Source organism: Bubalus kerabau, chromosome 6, assembly GCF_029407905.1.
Source record: "Bubalus kerabau isolate K-KA32 ecotype Philippines breed swamp buffalo chromosome 6, PCC_UOA_SB_1v2, whole genome shotgun sequence".
Classification (NCBI taxonomy): domain Eukaryota; kingdom Metazoa; phylum Chordata; class Mammalia; order Artiodactyla; family Bovidae; genus Bubalus; species Bubalus kerabau.
Window position 1 is genome coordinate 112773149 of NC_073629.1, and position 21884 is coordinate 112795032.

The 21884-nt window shown below is 45.8% G+C and overlaps 1 protein-coding gene across 2 annotated transcripts in view; it reads left to right on the plus strand.

Annotated features, from left to right (window-relative positions):
• The window catches only part of CSMD2 (CUB and Sushi multiple domains 2), a 683179-nt gene that overhangs the window by 537328 nt on the left and 123967 nt on the right, over window positions 1-21884 (plus strand). For both annotated transcript variants that reach the window (XM_055586466.1, XM_055586467.1), the window contains exons 29-32: window positions 2711-2898; window positions 14203-14397; window positions 15519-15635; window positions 18403-18516. In XM_055586466.1, coding sequence (XP_055442441.1) covers window positions 2711-2898; window positions 14203-14397; window positions 15519-15635; window positions 18403-18516 — 614 coding nt within the window. The remainder of the gene's footprint in view (window positions 1-2710; window positions 2899-14202; window positions 14398-15518; window positions 15636-18402; window positions 18517-21884) is intronic.

Genomic DNA, 21884 nt, shown 5'->3' on the forward strand with positions numbered 1-21884 from the left:
CTCTGTCCATCTTCACTGCTTCTTCTGTTAGTGGCCAAGGCATAGAGCCTCAGCTGTGTTAACCTTAGCTTTTCCCCTCTTCTCCATCCTCCCAGCTACTGTCTTGGTTGATGCTCTTACTGCTTCCTGTCTAGATTACTGCCACAGGTTCCTAACTGGTTCCTCTGCTACATCTTGCCTTCTGTGCCAGTCTCGTCTTTAGCTCGGTGTCGGAGTGATGCCGTCACTGGGAAACGCTGAAATATGCCCCTCATTTACCATTTTAACACACAATGATGTACTACTCGGCAATAAAAGGAAATGAACTACTGACACGTACAGCAACGTGGATGAGTCTCAAAAATATCTCACTGAGCAACAGAAGACAGACACATGAGTACATAATGTATGATTCCACTTAAATGAAATTTTAGAATCAGCAAAACTGATCTACAGTGATAAAAAGTCAGCTCAATGGTATCTTCTGGGAGTGGGGAAGATCGACTGAGAAGGGCCCCCCCGACCAGGAACTTTGGGGGATGGTGAAAACCTTGGGTCTTGATAGACACGTGTCAAAACTGAAGGAGTGGTATCCTTAAGAGCTGATCACTTCAGCGTGTATAAATTATACCTCGGTTTAAAAGCAAAGAAAGAAACAGATATATCCCTAGTTTTTTTAATACTTCAAAGTCTCCCTCTTCTCTATAAGAGGGAGACATTGTTTTGGGTTTTAATTTGGGGGTGGGGAGGAGTTGTTTGGGGTTTTTATTTTTGGTCCAGTCTTTTGAGTTTCATTCCAAACCATCTGGCCCTGGCCTGCCTCTCCCCTCAGTTTCCGAACGCAGTCCTAACCCTGAGCTCCAGCCAGACTGAACTACTCACAGTTGCCAAGTCTATTTCATACTTCGTGACTTTGCTTCTGCTCATCCCCTCACTGTGACTTCCTTTCTCCTCCTTGTCCAATCACTGAGGATCTTCTAATGCCCCAATACAAACTTCACTCCCATCCTCCCTGATGAACTTGGTGCTGTGTTCCCCCTAGCCTGCACAGACTTTAGACTTTGTTGTCTTCACGTCCGTCACTTCCTTCCAATCCAGAACCTTCTTGAAGAAGGGGTGGTGTCTGACATGCTTGCGTCCTGGGCATCTTGCACAGTGGCCGGCATACTGGGGGTGCTCAGATAAAACCCCATGGTTGCAGAGACACGGAGGCAGATGGAGGGCTTCTGGAAATGAATCCAAACTGACTCAGCCCCAAACCCTTGGTGACCTTTGAAAGAGCAGGTGGAGCAACTGAACTGTGGGGGCAAGAAGCCCATACCACCCAGCCGTGGGGGGCGACCCTGCACTGGCAGCAGCGTGAGAGGGCGCTGTGTAGCAGGGAGCCCAGTGCGTATGTGACTCCACGTCTAGTCCTCCCAGACCCCCGTCTCTCTGCCAGCTCTGTCCCCACCTTTGTCCTAGAGGGTAAATGGCCTCCTGTCTCTGCCATGTCTTAAAGGGTAGAAGCACCATTTGGTTCTCAGTCCAGCCAAGCGGAGGATCTAAATATCCCAACCCATGGCTGGGCTGTGAACAAGTTGGCATCAGGCCACTGTTGTCCGCAAATCCATTTACTTCTGTGGTTTCCATCTTGGCATCCTTGGTTGGCACCAGTCACCTTTGTTGGGTGTATACCTAAAAGCGGAAGTGCTGCACTGTGGGGCAGGCATAGGTTCGGGTCTAGCAGATACTGCAGGACAGTTTTCCCAAGTGGCTGAACCAATTCACACCCCGGCCGGCAGGAGGTGAGCGTTCCAGCGGCTCCATTCTTGCCAGTCCTTGGTATTTCCCCTCATTTTCTCTCAAGCCATTTCAGTAGGAGAAATGACACTGAAGAACTCTAACGTTCAATTTGCTAAGCTAAGAAGGTTTGTAAAATGGGTTGTTTTTTTTTCCTAGACCAGGGTCAGGATTGCTTAGAAAGAGACGCCCCTGGGGGACCCAGGAATGGGGTGAGCTGAAAACTGGCTGGGGGAGGTGGGAAGTGAATGAAGTGAGGGTCCTTCATGAGAATGAACCCCTTCCTGCCAGTGAATGGCTCCCTGGGTGGCTCTCACCCCTCAGAAAAGCGGGTGCAGCTTAGGACAGTGTAAAGAATAGTAGAGGCAGGTAAGAGGCCTGGCTTCTGGGCCTGCTCTGTGGGTTCTGACCACTCGATGTGTAGAGCTGATAACTGATTTTCCCTTCTGTGCACAGTGTAGTGAATATAGGCAACAGTGGTGTTATAATCATCAAACTTGCTAATAGGCTAGATCTTAATTATTCCAACCGCTAAAAAGAAACGATAATTATATGATGTGACAGAGGTGCCAATTATTGCTACAAAGGAAATCATATAACAATATATAAATGTAGTCAATCAGCATGTTGTACCCCTCAAATTTATATGCCATGTCAAATATAATTCAATTTTTTAAAACACCTTTTTTTTTAAAAAAAGAGGGTGTTAGGCTTTTGACTCCAGCTTTCTGGACCCTGATGCTAGAATCTGGCACTCTGTCCAAGCCTGCCTTGTCCATCTTCTCTCTCACTGGGAGGTTAGGCGGGGCCAGGAGGTCTCAGGGATTGGGTGCCAGGGGGCTGGAGGACTTGCTGTGTGGGGGGCCCTGTCCTTTGGTTGAGCCCGAGGCTGGGTACCAGCCTTTATGTGACCTCAGCGGGGTGGGGTCGGGATGTGTTTGTTCCCCAGCTTTAACTTGGAGCCTGGCTACGACTTCCTCCATATCTACGACGGACGGGACTCTCTCAGCCCCCTCATAGGAAGCTTCTACGGCTCCCAGCTTCCCAGCCGCATCGAAAGCAGCAGCAACAGTCTCTTCCTCGCCTTCCGCAGCGATGCTTCAGTGAGCAACACCGGCTTTGTCATTGACTACACAGGTAAGGGCCAGGGGGGCGGGCAGAGATGACGTGGGCAGGGCCAACCACACCTGGCCAGGGATGGGGAGGCGTAGTGTGGCGAGGAGAAGGTTGGATGGGGTCACGGGGAGCCTGCTGCCACCTGCAGAGCCCCTGCCTTTCTGTGGCCCTCGGAGTGGGCCCTTGCACCCAGCTGCCCCAGGCCCGGGAGAAAAGGGGCCTCGCTTTCTTCCTGCACCTCGTTTCTGTTTTGACATCACGACTCCCATTTACTCCCTTTTCTACAAAGGTCAAGTCTAGATCTTCTTCAGTCTCATAACTTCAGCCCAAGCGATCAGCTGGCATCTTCAAGGCCATGCCCCTGCATTTGCTGAGGGTTCTGATGTGAGGCTGTCTCTCTCTCTACCCCAAAGCCTCCCACCCTCCTGGGTAAATGCAGGGCCCACCCGAGTCCTGGGGCCACAGTGCCTGGATCTCTGTCCCAAGGGCACTCCTTGGCCATCCTCTGGCACCCTGTCATAAACAGGACACTTTCGGACACTTTTTTTCATCTAATTTTTATTTTATATTGGAGTACAATTGATTTACAGTGTTGTGTTAATATCAGGCACCCAGCAAAGTGCTTCAGCCACCCATATATGTGGGTCCCTGTCAGACTCTCCTCCCATGTAGGTCACTACAGAATGACACCCCTTGATCACATTTTCTCATCCCTCCAGCTATCCCATCCTTTTGTTCTCATTCCACTTTCGGATTAATGAAAGCAAGCTGAAGGGTATGGGGGTCGAGCCGAGGTCAGCAGATTTTTTTCTTGACGGGCCAGACAGTAAATAGTTCAGCTTTGTGAGCCATGCAGTCTATATCACAGTTACTCCCTGCTACTGATGCTACTATAGCACGAAAGCAGCCAAAGATGGATCAGAAAGGGATGGGCATAGCTGTGTTTGCATAAAAATCTGCTTACTGACACAGGCCTCGGTCCCTGCCTGGGCAAGAGCACTGACATCAGATCAACTGGGTACAGGGCTCATGTTTACTCCTTAAGGACTTATTGACCAGAGACATATTAATGTCTTTTGTTACCCAAATGTTATTGACTGGAGTGTTTCAATATTCACTTCTTGTTGTTGTTCTTCTTCTGTTGCTCAGTCGTGTCCGACCCTTTGCAACCCCATGGACTGCAGCACGCCAGTCTTCCCTGTCCTTCACTGTCTCCCAGAGTTTGCTCAAACTCATGTCCACTGAGTCGATGATGCCATCCAACCATCTCATCCTTTGTCACCCCCTTCTCCTCCTGCCCTCAATCCTTCCCAGCATTTACATAGCAAATCACCAGCCACAGGTGTTTGTTTCTGCAAAAATCCCCGGGTCAATAATGTGTATGGCCTGGAGCAAGTTATTTAACCTCTCCAAAACTCTATTTCTGCATTTACAAAATGATGGTAGAATAATTTCTACAGCACAGAAACGCACTTGATGAATCCATGCATGAAAGCCCAGGTCTGGGGCCTGGCACCTTGCAAACATTCTGTAATATTCCAGTCGTAGCAGCAGCAGGAGAAATATTCCAGGTTCTTGAGCACTTCACTTTCTTCTACTCTATTATTCTGTTTGACCTTTTCTGTTCCTCTAATGATTCCAGGCGCCATTATCCAGATCCTAGCTCCATCTTTTGCTTGATTTGTGAACTTGGTTAGATATTATCTCTTGGAACCCATTTCTCCAGCTATAAAATGGTGATCATAATAGTTATGTTGCAGAAGGTTAAATTAAAAGATATTTTATACATATAAATGAAATGCAGGAAGATAGTGCCCAGGATGGACTAAGTGCTCTGTAGATTCTCTGGAGATGATGGAATTTGTTATTGCTACTGTAACCCAAGTTCCGCCAGACTCATCAGCAGGCGTGTACAAATGGAGCCGGTGTGTACAAATGGAGCCGGTGTGTACAAATGGGGTCACAGTACCAGTTAAAATTTAAAAAGTTCCTGGCTCACATCCCCCACTTGTTTAATGTGCGACCTCAGCAAGCAACCTTTTAAAGTGTCCCTTCATTAAATATTTGTGGCAACTCCTGGGATTAGTTCACACGCGCTCACAAATAATCCGAATCATAATAGTGGTTAATTTAGTAGTCTGCCAACAGCCAGCAGTGTCCTGAGCAGTTCGCATCCATTGACTCACCGAAATCCTCGTGACTCTCAGTCCCCTGCTGTGTGTCAGATACAATTCTCAAAGATGCCTGGGGCACAGGTTAGAGAAAGTTTTGCCTGTGGTCGTCTTTCCTCGTGGGACTGGCCTGGATTCTCTGCCATCCTGTCTTCCTCTGGAAAACCGCCATTCGGTAAACCTCCTGCCCTCAGTCGCCACGTGCTGGCGTCAGGACAAATGCAGTCACAAGTCCTGGGACGCCGGCAGGAGGCATGTCTTAGGTTCAGGCGGGATCCCCATTGCTCCGCCCACCACCATCCTCCCTGCCGTGACATCATCTTCACTCTTTATTATTCATTTCTTTAATGACACTTTCATCAGTACCCGTAATTTTCCTGCTCCCTGATCCTTCAGTCGCATAAACCTTGCACAACTGCACCTTTTATTAAATTCCCTGTCAAGTGGCTGAGCACAGCTAGAAGTCACACAAAGGTGGCACTTGGAGCCACCCCAGCCAGGCCTTCGCAACAATCAGAGCAACATCAAGCTTGTCCCACCTGAGTCTTCTACATGGCAGGGATTCTAAAATTTTACCCCAAATGTCACCATTTTCAACCTTCTTATAAGATGACTGCATTTCATCATCCCTGGGCTCAGTGGCTACAGGGTAGAAACTCTCTCAGCTTCCTCCCTGGTCCCCTTGTCATAACAACCTGGCTGTGGTCTCCTCTCCCCCAGGTCTTCTCTACAAATCTATGTGCTACAGCCACACTTCTAGGTCCTCATTCCCAAAGAAGCCCCTTCCCTGTTCAGCTGTTGGCCTAAGACCATATCTGGAAGGGTCCTCAGATACAAAACAAAGCTCTGGGGAATAGGGCCTTCCAAGCTGCCACCCGAGCCTGCCAAGCAGCCAAAGGGGGCCAATTACTGGGGAGGGGCAAGGGGAGAGACACAGCCCACAATGCACCTTCTGCCACCTTATGAGGATCCGCGGAGCAAGTGCCAAGTGAGTGTGTCTACTTGGGGTGGGAGGTACCTGCTGAGACCTGGACCTTCCTTCCTTCTTAGATTACACACCTCCAAATTTGGATCACCTCTCTACTATGTCCCAGCCCTCTTCACAGGTAGCCCATTTGGTGGAACCCAGGGAGATCCCATGGTCTCCTTCTCCATATCCCTGGGTTCCTGGAATGGGTCTACTCGCTACTGGATCCCAAGAACTTGATGATATCCCCTCACGTTCAACATCTATATAAGGGAGATCACCATCACTTATCACCTATATGGCCTTAAACAAGTTACTTAACTTCTCTGAGAATCGCCTCCTTGTCTGTCAGAGAGGGACAGTGGTACTCTATGAAGAGGTTGTTGTGAGGATTGGTCAATCGGCACAGCCCCTGGCAGTGGGTTCGATAGTAGTTGGCACACACTTTGATCTTTGCTCTTCCATCCCATTGCCTTTCTCCTCCTGTGTGATAGGTATTTCATTTGTTCTGTCTTTGTCTGGAAGATAGAACCTTTGTTCATTGAACTAGCCTGGTAGAATGGGACATGTATTTAAAATATATGAATATTTGTGATTTGTGGCATGCATGTGTCCTGTATACTTCTCCAATCCTTGACAAAGAATTTAGATACTCTACACTCTGCAAATCCGTAGAACACCCTAGGTTGAGTTGGTAACCCACAGAGGACTTGCACATTGAGGCAGGTGTGGATTCTTACGAAAAGAATAGTTGGCCATATCTATCTAGAAGCCATCTCCTGTCCAAAGGCAGAATCCTGTCTTTTAGAGAGATCCAGGGCTCCACTAATGCTAAGGATCTGTGTCTCCATGGAGCTGTGGTTTCAATGGTTCTGCTTTGGGAGGTGTGAGGATCCACCTCAAGAGAGGTTGCCAGACTCAGCTGGGCTTAGCGCAGTGAAAACCACTCTCTGACCCAAGTCAACCCCCTCTTTGATCCAGGGTGAACAGACCAGGAGTCTTTCCTTATTTCCTGCCAACTTTCTAAGGGAAAAGCAAAAACAATTTGGTCCCATCTTAGTGAGGGATGATTTAGTTCCTATGAAGAAACTACTAAGAAGAAAAAGGAGTAACTTATTATAAAATGGTGAAAAACAGAAACACTTAAACCAACTTGAGACAGAAAGACTTTATTATAAAAAGAAAACTAACAGCCAAACTGATTTAAGCTAAAGCGCACTATATTTTAACAATATGGATGATAAAAACTCTCTCTCACTTAGCATCAAAATGGAATACATTTTTAAAATATAAGAGCCCCAAGGGCAGGAAGCATGATGCCCCAAGGGGATTACAGTCAAGGTGGGAGAATCGGAGGTTGAATGCGAGGATGGTCCTCCTCCATCTCCAGAACCACTCGGCCTGCTCCCTGCTCCTTTCTGAGTATTTGCCACATTCACTTTTCTTTGTAGGTTAGTTTTCTTTGCTTCTCCATTCTCCTAGGGCAGCAGGGCTGCCTCCCTCTTGGCTTTGAATCACTTCCCTGTTTGTATCCCAACCACCAATCCCAAAGGAACCATCAGATTGACAAATTAAGTCAGAGGTCCCCTGAGCGGTGTCATAGGATTAAGCTTTTGCATAAGGGGCAAGGGACCATCAGGCATTTTGATCCATTTTCTCACTGAGTATTTTTTGAGCACCTACTGTGTACTAGACACTGCTACAGAGGCTGAGAACAGAGCAAGGAACAAAGCAAAGTCCAGGCCCCATGGAGTTCACATTCTAAGCTCACAGGCATTTCTACTACAATGGAATGTTGGAGGTGCACCTATGTAAGGCAAAGATGGGTGCATAGGGTGGGATTGTAGGTGTCTCTGTTCAGTTGCTCCAGGAACGTGGCTGTGCTGACTTAGTCATCTCTGGGCAGCCCTTCTAAGACATGATTCTGAATGCAGTCATGTCAGCTGTGGATCTCTATTACCCCATGCTCTGGTGCACTTCTCATCTGAATGCAGCCTCCTGGGTAGTTTTACCGTCTGCTAGAAGGATGCAGCGGAGAAGGCATTGACACCCCACTCCAGTACTCTTGCCTGGAAAATCCCATGGATGGCAGAGCCTGGCAGGCTGCAGTCCATGGGGTCGCTAAGAGTCGGACACGACTGAGCGACTTCACTTTCACTTTTCACTTTCATGCATTGGAGAAGGAAATGGCAACCCACTCCAGTGTTCTTGCCTAGAGTACCCCAGGGACGGGGGAGCCTGGTTGGCTTCCGTCTATGGGGTCGCACAGAGTCGGACACGACTGAAGCGACTTAGCAGCAGCAGCAGAAGGATGCAGAGGGAATGAGAATCCTGTCTTTTGAACACAGTTTTGAAAAACGAGTCCCAGGGAGGTTTAGTGTCTTTTTCCAGACCAGAAAAACCAGTAAGGTGGTTGGGAGGGACCTTTATTCTCATCTTCCAGCAGGTGTGGTGGTTTCCTCTTGGGCCGGGACAGGCTAGGACATCCATGCACGTGTCTAAAAACCATTCGTTCACCCAACAAATGCTTATTAAGCTCCTACTTCATGACACGCCCTGCGCTGTATGCGGAGGACACAGCGGTGAGCAAAAGGGTCACAGTCCCAACTTGAGGGAAACATGAAGGTGAGGAAACAGACAATAAATAAGGAGACGAACAAGAAGTGAGAAGCATAAAAAGTGAGGGAAGAACAAACTACCATAAGAAAGAGAAATGGGGAGCCCGCTTCAGAATGGTGAAGGCCTCACCGAAAAGAGACCTAAAGGTTGAGAAGCCCCCTGTGTAAGAGCAGGAGTGGAGGGGGTTTCAGACAGAGAGAAGAAGAGTTCAAAGCAAGTGTTAGAGAACCTGAAATAACTCAGGAAATGCCAGGATGAATCAACTTTTCCAAAATTTACTAAAAAGTACCTATTTTCTCTTTCAAGCCCTTAAAAGTAACACTGTAAGCCTGGATTTTCCTACCAGATTTCCGCATCTGCTCCCCCAACTCAGCTCTGCCCTGGTCTTTCTAAATTCAAGATCTCTTCATTTATGCTTACTTTCAACTTAACACATGTTTTTCTTCAGATTTTTCTAAGTGTAAACATTTTTCAAATAATGAATACAGTATTCCTTATAACTATTATAACACTGGATAGCAAGACAAATAGAATATTTAAAAGAGAAGACAGAAATTACTGATTTTGGAATCAGAGCTCATTGATAATCTACTATCATATCATCATTAACTAATATTGATGTCTTTAATACGTTGAATATTTCTATACCTTTTCCAAGTCAGAAAGGAGAGGCATCATGTGTACAATATGTTATCCTTCTAACTTTTTGATCCAGCAATGTCATATTTCTGGAAAATAAAATAATGTATGCTCTCTTTTAGAATCTTATTTGGAATAATCATTAAAATTAGAATAATTTTGTTTTTCAGAGATTCTATCTGGATTATGTGCCCTTAATGCCATTTTATGACTAATAGAAGAACACATTGATGTATAGTTTTATGGTGGAAAGGATAATGAATTAAAACAATAAAAGTAAGATGCTCTACAAAAATAAATATATAAGAAAAGTAACACATGTTTATTAGAAAAATTCAACTAATATAGAAGCATTTAAGATATGCTCTAAAAACTTAACATCTCCCAATACTACCATTCCCTAAAGTACCAGTATAAATGGCTTGTTATCTCATTCCAGATATTTTATATATATACATATATATATATATATAGAAAGTAATATAAATTCTATACCAGAGGTCAGCAAACTCTTCTGTAAAGGACCAGAGAGTAAATATTTTAGGTTTAGCAGGCCAGATGGTCTCTGCTACTATCAGTTCTGCTGTTATAATGCTAAAACAGTCGTAGACAATATGTAAACAAATGGGCGTGACTGTGTTCCAATAAAACTTTATTTACAAAAACAGGCAGTAGCGAGTCAGTGAACTGCAGTTTGCAGATCCCTGTCTATATGAATGGGGATCACACTGTATATAACCTGTAATATGGATTGGGTTTTCTTTTTTGAGCTTTGTTTTGGGTTTTGCCCAACAATGGATCTTGGGCGCCTTTCCATATCAGTATTCAAAGACTTTTGCTATTCTTTCTACTTGATCTTAGCCAAAAGGCCAAGAAGCGATTGCTATTCTTTCCAAAGGTTGCTTACATTTCAGTGGATGGCTCTAATCCAACTTTGTTAAACCAATTCCTTACTGTTTGGGTTGTCATTTTTCAATATTTTGCTGCTACTGCGTTTGGAAACAGGCCTTATCTATTAGGACAAAAAGAATCTGGTTCTTTTAATTTTCTCATTTTGGAGGGCTTGGGGCTTATTTGTTATTATCATCATGATGTTTTAGTCATTTAGTTTTATCATTCACAGCTGAGCTCTGGTTTGGCAGCCTGAAGACCTGAGTTTGGTATTAACTCTACCTCTTAATAGTTGAATGGCTTGGAAAACTCATTTAGCCTCTCTGATCACCACATTCCTCATCTATAACCGGAACAGAAGCATACCTGACCCTCCCTACTGCAGAGGGTATTGTGAGGTACAAGCAGGATAACAGATTGGAAAGTGCTTTGAAAATTACAAAATGATATTCCTGTGTAAGAAGCTATCATCATTATCATTAGCCTTGTCGTTATTATTAATGTGACAGTGCTTGGAATGATGAGTTCTTCTTGCTCTGACATGTGAGCAGTGATAGAACACAGTCTGTAGTTGGCTTATTGATGTTGATTTTCCAAGTCTAGAGGTGTTCAGCCAATCAACTCAGAATCCATTTATTAAGCCCTATTACGTGCCAAATAGAGTCAGCCCTAGTGCCAAGTTCTGTGCTAGTTGCCAGGGTTATGAGAAGAATAGATGATGGATCCCTGTCCTTTAGGAGTTCAGAACCCACTGGAAAGAAATGCACTTACCCGACCTACCAAGATAATCAAGAAAAGAAAAATGAAATTCTGCCAGAAAGAAAGCAACATTCAGGACATTTTCTCAGGAGAGCATGACATTGAAAAGTGTAGGAATTTGCCACACACAGAAAGGAGGAAAGGACTCTCTGACATAGAGTAATGTTCTGGGCAGTCATATCCAGCTGGGGATGCCAGTGTGGCAGTTACCCAGAAGCACAGTTGTTTATATGATGTAGAAGTCTATTCTTATTCTGTGAAAGAAATCTGAAGATTTTCACCCAAAGCTGTTGAAGTGTCTCCATCTAGGCTCCTTGTGTCTTTCTGCTGTATCATGGCTACGTGGCTCCCGTCCTCCAGGTTATCTCAGGATCCAAGGTGGCGACTGGAGGTCCATCCACCACATCTGAGTTCCAAACTGTGGGAAGGAGGAAGGGAAGAAAGAAGGAAGGGTCAATGACTATTCTCTCAGCTGAGTCGCCTTCCCTTCAGCAGTCTTTCCAGAAGTCCCACATGTATCCACTTTGTTGTTCAGTTGCTAAGTCGTGTCCAACTCTTTGCGACCCCATGGACTGCAGCACACCAGGCTTCCCTGTCCTTCACTATCTCCCAGAGCTGCTCAAACTCATGTTTATTGAGTCAGTGATGCCATCCAACCATCTCATCCTCTGTCACCCCCTTCTCCTCCTGCCCTCAGTCTTTCCCAGCATCAGGGTCTTTCCCAAAAAGTCAGCTATTCACATCAGGTAACCAAAGTATTAGAGCTTCAGCTTAGCATCAGTCCTTCCAATGAATATTCATGGTTGATTTCCTTTAGGACTGACTGATTTGATCTCCTTTATGTCCAAGGGACTCTCAAGAGTTTTCTCTACTTAAGAAATATTTATTGAGTGCCTATCATATGCCAGGCACTGGACTACAGCAGTGAACAAAACTGGAAAACTGCCTTCCTGGAACCTACATTCTAGTGGAGGGAGATAGAAAGAAATTAGGTAACGGTATGGTGTATGAGATAGTATTGAGAAGAAAACAGAAGTGCAGAGAATAAAGCAGTGAAGGGTGATGGGGAGTGCTGGGGAGAGGAATATCACAATTTTAAAGAGCTGGCCAGGGGACTTCCTTGGCAGTCCAGTGGTTAAGACTCTGTGCTTCCAGTGCAAGGGATGTGGGTTCAAACCTTTATGTCATGTGGCACAGCCACAAAATTTTTAAACTTTTTTAAATTAAAAAGAAGAGTTGGTCAGACAAGTGTCACTGAGAAGGCGATATTGAGCTAAGTCCTGCAAGAAGTGACAAGGGAGCCATGAGGATGGGAGAATGCACACAGAGACCAATGTGATCGGAGCAAAGTTAGCAAAGGGGCAGTAGGGATCAGGGTCACAGAGGGCCGACTGGGGCAGGATGTGCAGGACCTTGGAGACTTGTAAGGACTGGGGCTTTTACTCGGAGTGATTCGGGAGGCAGTGATCTGTCCTGACTGTGTTTACTACTCTTTGACCAGATCTAGCTGCCTGGGAGGCTGGAAGGTATAGATCTTAGCTGGTGCCTTGATATTCTGGATAAACCCTGGGTTCCGTTACTTAAAAGGATCAGGTGGGAGGAATGAATTTTGGCTGCCACAGCTTTTTCTGCCTCATATGAGCTATGTGAACTTGGTTCCAAGGTACTTAAGTTTTCTGAACTTCAAATAATATTTGACCCACTCTGAATTTATAAAAGAAAAGATGAAGTATAAGACTTGGTGATGTTTCCCTGTATCTCTGCAATTCACAAATGGGTCACCCAGTATCAGTTGCATTCTGGCCAGAGACGCTAAGCTTTGGGGAAGGACAGATTTGATGTGGGGGTCAAGATGATACAACACAGGGCACATGAGGGGTCCTCTGTTAGGCAAGGGACCATTTTCTGGATCCCATTTGAGTTTAAACTTAGCAGTGTGTCTGGAACTGCTCCACCCTAAGCTCTAGGCAGAGACAATGAACAGGGCCATCCCATCATCAGGGCACAAATGCAAGCTTCTAGAAACCAGGAGGCTCCATGCTGAGGGTGAAGGCTCAAAGCTGAGCAAAGGGATGGACTGTGCCCAAGTACTGACCTTCACCATCGTGACCTGGTCACGACTGAGATATGAACCACGGTGTGTCAGTTCTCATCAGTCAGAGCAGCGTGTGCCTCCCCTGAGAGCAGTGAGTCAGGGGTGAGAGGGCCTCGAAAGTGCGGCAGGAACTCCCTCCTTGGAGGGCCAGGGCAAGAAAGTGGAGAGAAGAAGGGAGATTTCACTCTTCAAAACGACTTCTAGCCCTACTTTCTTTTTTTTTAATTTTTAATTTAATTTTTATTTTACACTGGAATATAGTTGATTTATGGGCTTCCCAGGTGGTGCTAATGGTAAAGAACCCACCTGCCAATGCAAGAGACATAAAAGACGTGGGTTTGATCCCTGGGTCAGGAAGATCTCCTGGAGGTGAGCATGGCAACCCACTCCAGTATTCTTGCCTGGAGAATCCCATGGACAGAGGAGACTGGTGGGCTACAATCCATAGGGTTGCAAAGAATCATACATGACTGAAGCGACGAAGCATGCACACATTGTTGATTTACAGTATGTCTTGGTTTCAGATGAACAGCAAACTGATAGATACACATATACATACACCCATTCTTTTCAGATTCTTTTCCCCTGTAGGTTATTACAGAATATTGAGTAGAGTTCCCTGTGCTCTGCAGTGCGCTTAGTCGTTCATCATTTCCGACTCTACGACCCTATGGACTGCAGCCCACCAGGCTCCTGTGTCCATGGAGATTCTCCAGACAAGAATACTGGAGTGGGCTGCCATTCCCTTGTTTTAGTTGTAGTGGTGGTATCTGTTAATCCCAAACTCCTATTTATCCCTCCCCCAGAACTCCTCCCCTTTGGTAACCATAAATTTGTTTTCAAAGTCTGTGGGTCTGTTTTGTAAATAAGTGTATTTGCATCACTTTTTAGATTTGACACCTAAGTGATATGTGTGGTCTTTATCTTTGTCTGAATTACTTTACTTAGTATGATCATCTCTAGGTCTATACATGTTGCTGCAAATGGCATTATTTCACTCTCCAGTCCCAGTTTTTAACCAAATTTAGAGAGGTTTCCAGACTTGAATAGACCTGTCAGTCCCCAATCCCCATATCCTCCATAGCTAATCAGTGTCAGGGTCTCCCCACAGGTGCTGTGCCCTGCAATTAGGCCACTGATAAGCCAGCTCTCTGCGTATATGTGTTTATTTTTCTTTTTTCCAGAAAACCCACGGGAGTCGTGTTTCGATCCCGGTTCCATCAAGAACGGCACGCGAGTGGGGTCCGACCTGAAGCTGGGCTCCTCCATCACCTACTACTGCCATGGGGGCTATGAGGTGGAGGGCTCCTCAACCCTGAGCTGCATCCTGGGGCCTGATGGGAAGCCAGTGTGGAACCATCCCCGGCCAGTGTGCACAGGTGGAGGAGCGTGGGGCTGGGGCAGAGGCAGCGAGGACGCAGAGAGGCAGAAAGGGCCGGGGGCTAGGGGAAGGGACAGGCGGGACATGGTCCTCACAGGAGGGCTCCCTGGGCTCACTGTGAATGAGAGAGGCTGGCGATTCACCAGGTGTACCAGTCCCTGTCGATGTGGCATCCCTCTCAGATCACACAGTGTCCTTGAGCTGTGCTTAGTCGCTCAGTCGTGTCCAAGTCTTTGCAACCCCATGGACTGTAGCCTGCCAGGCTCCGCTATCCATAGGATTTCCCAGGCAAGAATAATGGAGTGGATTGCCATTTCCTTCTCCAGGGGATCTTCCCAACCCAGGGACTGAACCCAGCTCTTCTGCATTACAGGCAGATTCTTTACTGTCTGAGACACCAGGGAAGGGGAGTTTAAAAATGACCCTGAGATGGTTCCCTGTCCTAGGGAAAACCCCTGCAAGTTCATATGGTTAGAACTAAGGCCACTGGGGTGGGCTAATTCCATGGGCATCTGGGTTAGCCATGGGACCCTGATGAGAGGGAGCGGATGGAGTGCCAGAACGTTGGGGGCATGGCAGCCACTTAAATTGAAAAAGTAAGGAGGCCCCTGGCCCAGGTGAGAAGGGCTGGCTCTGTGGCCCACCCCTTGTGAGAGTGGGCACCACGGCTGGGTCACATGAGCTGTCTGTCCCCAGTTGGCTATTTCAGGGAAGCCTCCACTCCTTAGCCACGCAGACACTGACTGCCCAGGCCCAGACGTCAACCGAGGGCAGAAGACCAGGCCCCACTGGTAGCAGCAGAGGTTCCTGAAGAGCTCCCCAAGGCTGGGCCTCCAGGGGCCATTGCCAGCATCACTGGTTAGAGGGCAAGGACTGGCAGGTACACAGGAGGGCCCTTGATAGCATTAGGGTGGGTTTCAGGCCATGTGCCAGGCCAGAGATGGATGTGCTTGGTAAGGACCGGGCAATGTTCCCAGAACTCTCTCCTCCACATTAGTGGCTCCTCCACAGAGCATCCCCACCAGGCCAGAAGCTTAGGCTGGGAGTGAGCAGAACAGAGGTGGACAGCTGGTGAGAGGCCCCCAAGGTCACCTGGCCTCTACCTGATTTCTCTTTCAGCCCCCTGTGGGGGACAGTATGTGGGTTCAGATGGAGTGGTCTTGTCCCCCAACTACCCTCAGAACTACACCAGTGGACAGATCTGCCTGTATTTTGTCACCGTGCCCAAGGACTATGGTATGGATTTGTTTTGTGTGTTTGTTTATGTTTTCCAACTGCTTCCAATTCTCAAGCGCTTCCCAGTTGCATCCCAATCCCACTCTCAACTGCATGGCTCCTATTGGGAAATGAACAGAGCAGTCTGAAGAGGGTAGTGAGACCCACTGGAACCAAGGGGTGGGGTGATTAGAGAGGAACCAGCCAAGACAGAGAGAAGGGGGGTACACCCAGGCCTCCCTAGCACAGCCCGGGTATGAATAGAGGTGGTGCAGACCCAGGCTGCCTGGAAACCCAGGAGAGAGTGGCAGCAGGGCAGGAAGAAATGAAGGAGTGGGTGGGATCTGGGCTTGAAAGTACAGGGGAGGAAACTGGGTGCCACATTATCCTGCTAGTCCATCTGCAAGCCGGAAGCTGGTCGGGTAGCAATTGGTAGGATGAGCACGAAAAAAAATGGAGGAATGGGTCAGTGCCCTGGGAAGGTAGAGGAGCCCCCAGATCCCAAGAGACCCAGGCAGAAAGAAGCCAGGCTTGTCACCTGGTTGGCAGTGGGCTAGTTAGGAGTCCAACAGCCCTGGAAGATTCAGGAAGTTCTTGAGGGGCACAAGCTGGTTGAACCTAGGCAATCAGTGACCAGCTGGACTGCTTTCACCCTGAATCTGCTTGTCGGAAGAGGAACAACTGTTTCTAAACAGGATTGGCATTGGTAGGGTAAAGGGCATCTGTATGTCCTGACCATCTACAAGAGAGAGGGGGCTGCCCGCAGAGAACTGGCTGCTTACTCCCAAGAGACAGGATGGAGTAAACATGGGGCAAGGCTGATCATTCACTAAACACTAATTTAACACCTCCTAGGGACCTCACACTCTGCTGGGAACCAGAGCTGCAGAGCTGAGACAGATGTGTTTTCTGCCCTCTGTAAACTCCCAGCCTCATCTACTCACAGCTCCCACCATCTGGCACCACCAGCTGCACGCCAGCACCTGCACATTTGTGTGTGTGCACACCCGCTCCCCAACACACTAGTGTGGCAGGAGCTTGTGACTTGTAGAATCAGAGCTAGGAAAGTACTGGAAGGTTCTCCAATCCCATCTGCCACCCAGTGCCTAGTCCTTAACAGGTGGGCATGCAGAGTATACTTGAATTTCTCCAGAAATAAAGAGCTCGTGCCCTTGTAGGCACCCAGCCTCAGGCTGAGCAGTCTCCCTGAGCTGAAACCTGTACCTGAAGAGCTGGTTCTAGGCAGGGTCATGACCTGTCCTGAGCATCTTCTCTTTGTTAGTGATGCTAAGCCCAGGGATGAAGTGCAGGTTTTTATCTTGGGTCTGAAATATTTGTCCCAAGCCTGAGTCCTTCTTTGATCCCCTATCTAAAGTGGCTTGCCTTGCTCTGTCATTTTTTTCCCCATTTCCTCTAAAATTCAATGCTATCTGAAATTATCTTGTTTATCTATTTGCTTAAGAGTTGTTATTTTCATTTTTGACTGCCTCTTCCCACTAGAATGCACAGTGTGTGAACCTTGCCCATCCTGTTCACCTCCATAGGAAAGAGCATGGAAATACTTCTGCCATCACCCCTTGCTCAGTGTCCATTTTCAGGATGCTGAAACAGGCTTTCCCTCTTGCTCCTCTGCCCGTGAGTTGAGAGCTCAGAGTCTCTAACACCACTCACTGCTATACTCATCATTGCAAATGCCTTTCTTTCCCCCAGGAAGTCAATTCCATGGCCCAAGTCCCTCCCTGCTCCAACATGCAACACACACAAACACACATGTGCACGCACACCTGACTTCCTACATGCTCAAGGCTTGAACCAAAATAGAGAAAGACTCACCCTAGTACTTGCTCTCAGATGCACCCGGCCAACTGGGAGATAAGTGCCAGCAGAATTTACCAGGGTCTGAAATGGAGCTGTGCCCCCCATGGCCCCACAGTATCAGCAACCCCAGCCCCTCCAGCAGTGACTGGCAGAGATTCGACAGTTGAGGAAAGAGCCTGTATTAGCCATCAAATGGCAGAGTCCTTAGGTCTTTCCTGAAAAGAGGCTCCTCAGGCCACCGTCCACCAGCTTTTCAGCCCCCTCCCATGAGCTAGCTGGCCTTGTGGAACTCGCTTAACCTATGAGCTTCAGTTTCTTTGCTTAAAATCAGGTATCTGCAAGAGTCAGGATTCAAGAAGATCGTATGCATTGCAAGCATGGTACCCGGCACACAGTAGGAGCTTCAGAAAAATCACTTTGCCTCTTCCCTTGGATCTGCCAGAGGGAAATGAGGTAGAGAGGTTTGCCTAACCAATGACAGTTACTCCTTCCTCAGGGAGGGCTGCTACGCTTTCCTATTAACTGTGGGGGATCTTGTAGCCAGGGGATGCCCTCAAAGGCTAGATCTTTGCAGGAGAAATGAAGGAAAATATGGGGTCCTGAGATCAACATGGAATACGGGGATGTTACGGAGAGCTCTTCCGTGTCCTAGAGTAGCTGCTGCTGCTGCAACCTGAGAAGGAATAGGGTTTAGCCTGGCTGCTGGGTGCAGCCCACCATGTCATCTTGACCCCTGTGGGAGAGTTCTGGTTGGGCCTTTCCCACCTCCCCGGGTCCCTGTGCCCCGTGTCTAATCAGCCAGTGGAAAGGCTCAGCAAGCAGTTAGCCCCCATGAACCAACAAGCTCCATTGAGGCGGCCCTGCCCCTGGTCCGGGGCCCCCAGCCCACCGGGGCTTCCCCCATCCCTGAGCACGGCCGCCCTGTCTTCCCCCCTGAGATCTCCACACCACGTCTCTCTCTGCTCCACAGTGGTGTTTGGACAGTTTGCCTTCTTCCACACGGCCCTCAACGACGTAGTGGAGGTGCATGACGGCCACAACGAGCACTCTAGGCTCCTCAGCTCCCTCTCGGGCTCCCACACAGGTAACCGGGCCTGGGCCGACAGTGAGGGTGGGCCGGGGAGGGGAAGGGGGCGTGGCCACAGGGGAACCACCCCTTTGTGTCTGTCGGCTGCTAATATCCCCACGTAGCAAAGAGCTTCAGTTACTCAGCTATTAAAAAAAATGCATTTGAATCAGTTCTAATGAGGTGGATGAAACTGGAGCCTATTATACAGAGCGAAGTCAGTCAGAAAGAAAAACACCAATACAGTATATTAACGCATGCTGCTGCTGCTACTGCTGCTAAGTCGCTTCAGACGTGTCCAACTCTGTGTGACCCCATAGACGGCAGCCCACCAGGCTCTGCCGTCCCGGGGATTCTCCAGGCAAGAACACTGGAGTGGGTTGCCATTTCCTTCTCCGATGCATGAAAGCGAAAAGTGAAAGTGAAATCGCTCACTCGTGTCCGACTCTTAGCGACTCCATGCACCGCAGCCTACCAGGCTCCTCCATCCATGGGATTTTCCAGGCAAAATTGCTGGAGTCGGGTGTCATTGCCTTCTCCAGTATTAACGCATATATATGGAATTTAGAAAGATGGTAACATGACGAGACGGCAAAAGAGACACAGATGTAAAGAACAGACTTTTGGACTCTGTGGGAGAAGGCGAGGGTGGGATGATTTGAGAGAATAGCATTGAAACATGCATATTACCATATATGAAATAGATCACCAGTCCAGGTTCGATGCATGAGACAGGGCGCTCAGGGCTGGTGCACTGGGATGACCCTGAGGGATGGGATGGGGAGGGAGGTGGGAGGGGGGTTCAGGATGGGGAACACAGGTACACCCATGGCTGATTCATGTGAATGTATGGCAAAAACCACCACAATATTGTAATATTGTAATTAGCCTCCAATTAAAATTAAAAAAAAAGAAAGGCGCTTCAGAGGGTAAACTTCACCCAAGGCTGTGTCTACACCTCACCCCAAGTGGTGTAGCGTTCCCCTGTGGGTTGACATTGAGACCCAACATGTTTGTCTAATTATAAGCACGTTGCATTTTCATTGTGGAAAACTTATAGAGGCAAGATAATTGCATAAAGGATTAAAATAAAAACCACCCAGAAAGAACCACTGAGAAGACGGAGTGTATCTCCTTCCAGTCTTTATATCTACTTAATCTTTTACATTTTTTATTGAACATAACAATATACATACTTTTATTAAAATGTTCACTGTGAGCATTCCTCTTTATTTTCCTCTATAACAGGATTTTTAAATCCTGTATAATAGTCTATCATAGTTATTTAAAAGTTATGTAATTAATTCTCTATTATTGAACATTTAGATTGTTTCTTATTTTTCACTCTCATGAATACTAATTCAATATAGTATACATATATTTTTGTATACATCTCTGTTACCTTAGAATATCTAGAGTTGGAATTGCTAAGTTAAAGGAAATGTGTGATCTTTAAGGCTTTTTATAAAGATTGTTAAATATTGCTCTAGAAAGTTATTGCCACTTTGTTCCCCAATGCACAAGGCATGTTTTATTCTCACAAAAACTAGGTAATTAAGAAAATGAAAACGTCATTTTGAAAAGTAAAATTGGTATCTCATTTTTTAATTTGCCCTTTTTAAATCACTAGTTAGGTTAACCTTTTATAAGGTAACTATTGGCCCATATGGTTTTTATTTGTGAATATACTTGTAAGTTATTGTTGATTTTTCTATTAGCATTTGTTTTTTCAGTATTTAGTAAAGTTCCATATTATTCTAAGCTATATATATCACATGCCATGTAAACCTCTTGTCTATAGTATATGATATAAAAATCTTCCCTTATAGTTTATCATTTGCCATTTACTATTCTTCAGGGCATGTTTTAATGTCAGAAAATCTAAATTTACCATCTAAATCTATCAGTGATCAAAGGTCAATCCATCTTTTATAAGTTTCTCCTTCACCTTTCTGATGACTAAATATATATTCCTCTGTGTTTTCTTTTACTTCTTTTTTAGTTTCATTGTTTCTTTTAATACCTCTGGAATTTATTTCGATTTATTATTTGAAATAAGGAATATTTAACCAACATTCTTGCAAATTTAATCAGTTTCCCTAATGGAATTTTCAAAGTGCCAGATTTACATATATTTTTATAAAGTTAAAGGTATGTTTCTAGACTTTTTATATATTTCCACTATGTCTGTTTATTCTATCAGTATCAAAAATCTTCAATTAGTATAACATTACAATAATGCTTAACACTATGATAACTTTTAACATATGGTACTGTAAATTCCTGTTATCATTCTTGGTTTTGAATTTTTATTGGCTATTCTTACTTAATTTTCCCTCCAAATAACTTTTAGAAATATTGCATCAGAATTTTCATCAGAATTCTAATAAACTTATAGATTAATTGGAGGAGAACTTACATCTTCATAATAGTAACTCTATTTCCCATCAAGAATATGGTATGTCTCTCTATTTATTATTTTCTGAAAGAAAAAAAAAACCCTCTGGAAAGGTGGTATCATTTTCATTTTGGCAGTATACATTTTTTTTAACTTTATACCTAGAAATTTCAAGGAAATATTTGCTGTTGCTACTATAAGTGAGTCTTCCCCTTCCCCCGCTGCTGTTATATTTTCTAACCAGTCTTTGCTGGTATATTAAAAGACTGGTATTTGGAGTGTATTCATCTTGTAAAGTCATTGACCCGGCCATAATTATGCTAGCACTACCCAACGATTCTCCTGGGTCCTCTAGGCACGAAGCAATATCATCTGCAAATAAATCTGTCTCATTATTTTATCTCTTCTCAGTGGTTTTTCTTTTCTTTTCTCCCATGGTTATTGGTCTAATCAGGTATATTACCTTAACATCAACATTGATATTTTATGTTAGTAAAAAAAATCCATTTTGTAATCATTTTAAATGTAACACCATAGCTTACATAACATCCTATGATAATGTTTAGTCTCCTTTGAATTAATGGTTATACACAAGAACAAAATAATCTGAAGAAAAACGGGAGAGATATCATAAAACAAAAGCAGAGGATAATTAATTGGAAAATAATAACAAACGCCACAGACTGAATGCTATATTCATTGTTGCCCTTTTTTCTCAACTGGACCAGAGGTTTTATAGTGTTTAGTTTGTTTTGTTTTATTTGCTTCATTTGATTTTTTATTGCTTCTGTTCAGTTCAGTTCAGTTCAGTCGCTCAGTCATGTCCAACTCTTTGCAACCCCATGAATCGCAGCACGCCAGGCCTCCCTGTCCATCACCAACTCCCGGAGTTCACTCAGACTCACGTCCATCAAGTCAGTGATGCCATCCAGCCATCTCATCCTCTGTTGTCCCCTTCTCCTCCTGCCCCCCATCCCTCCCACCATCA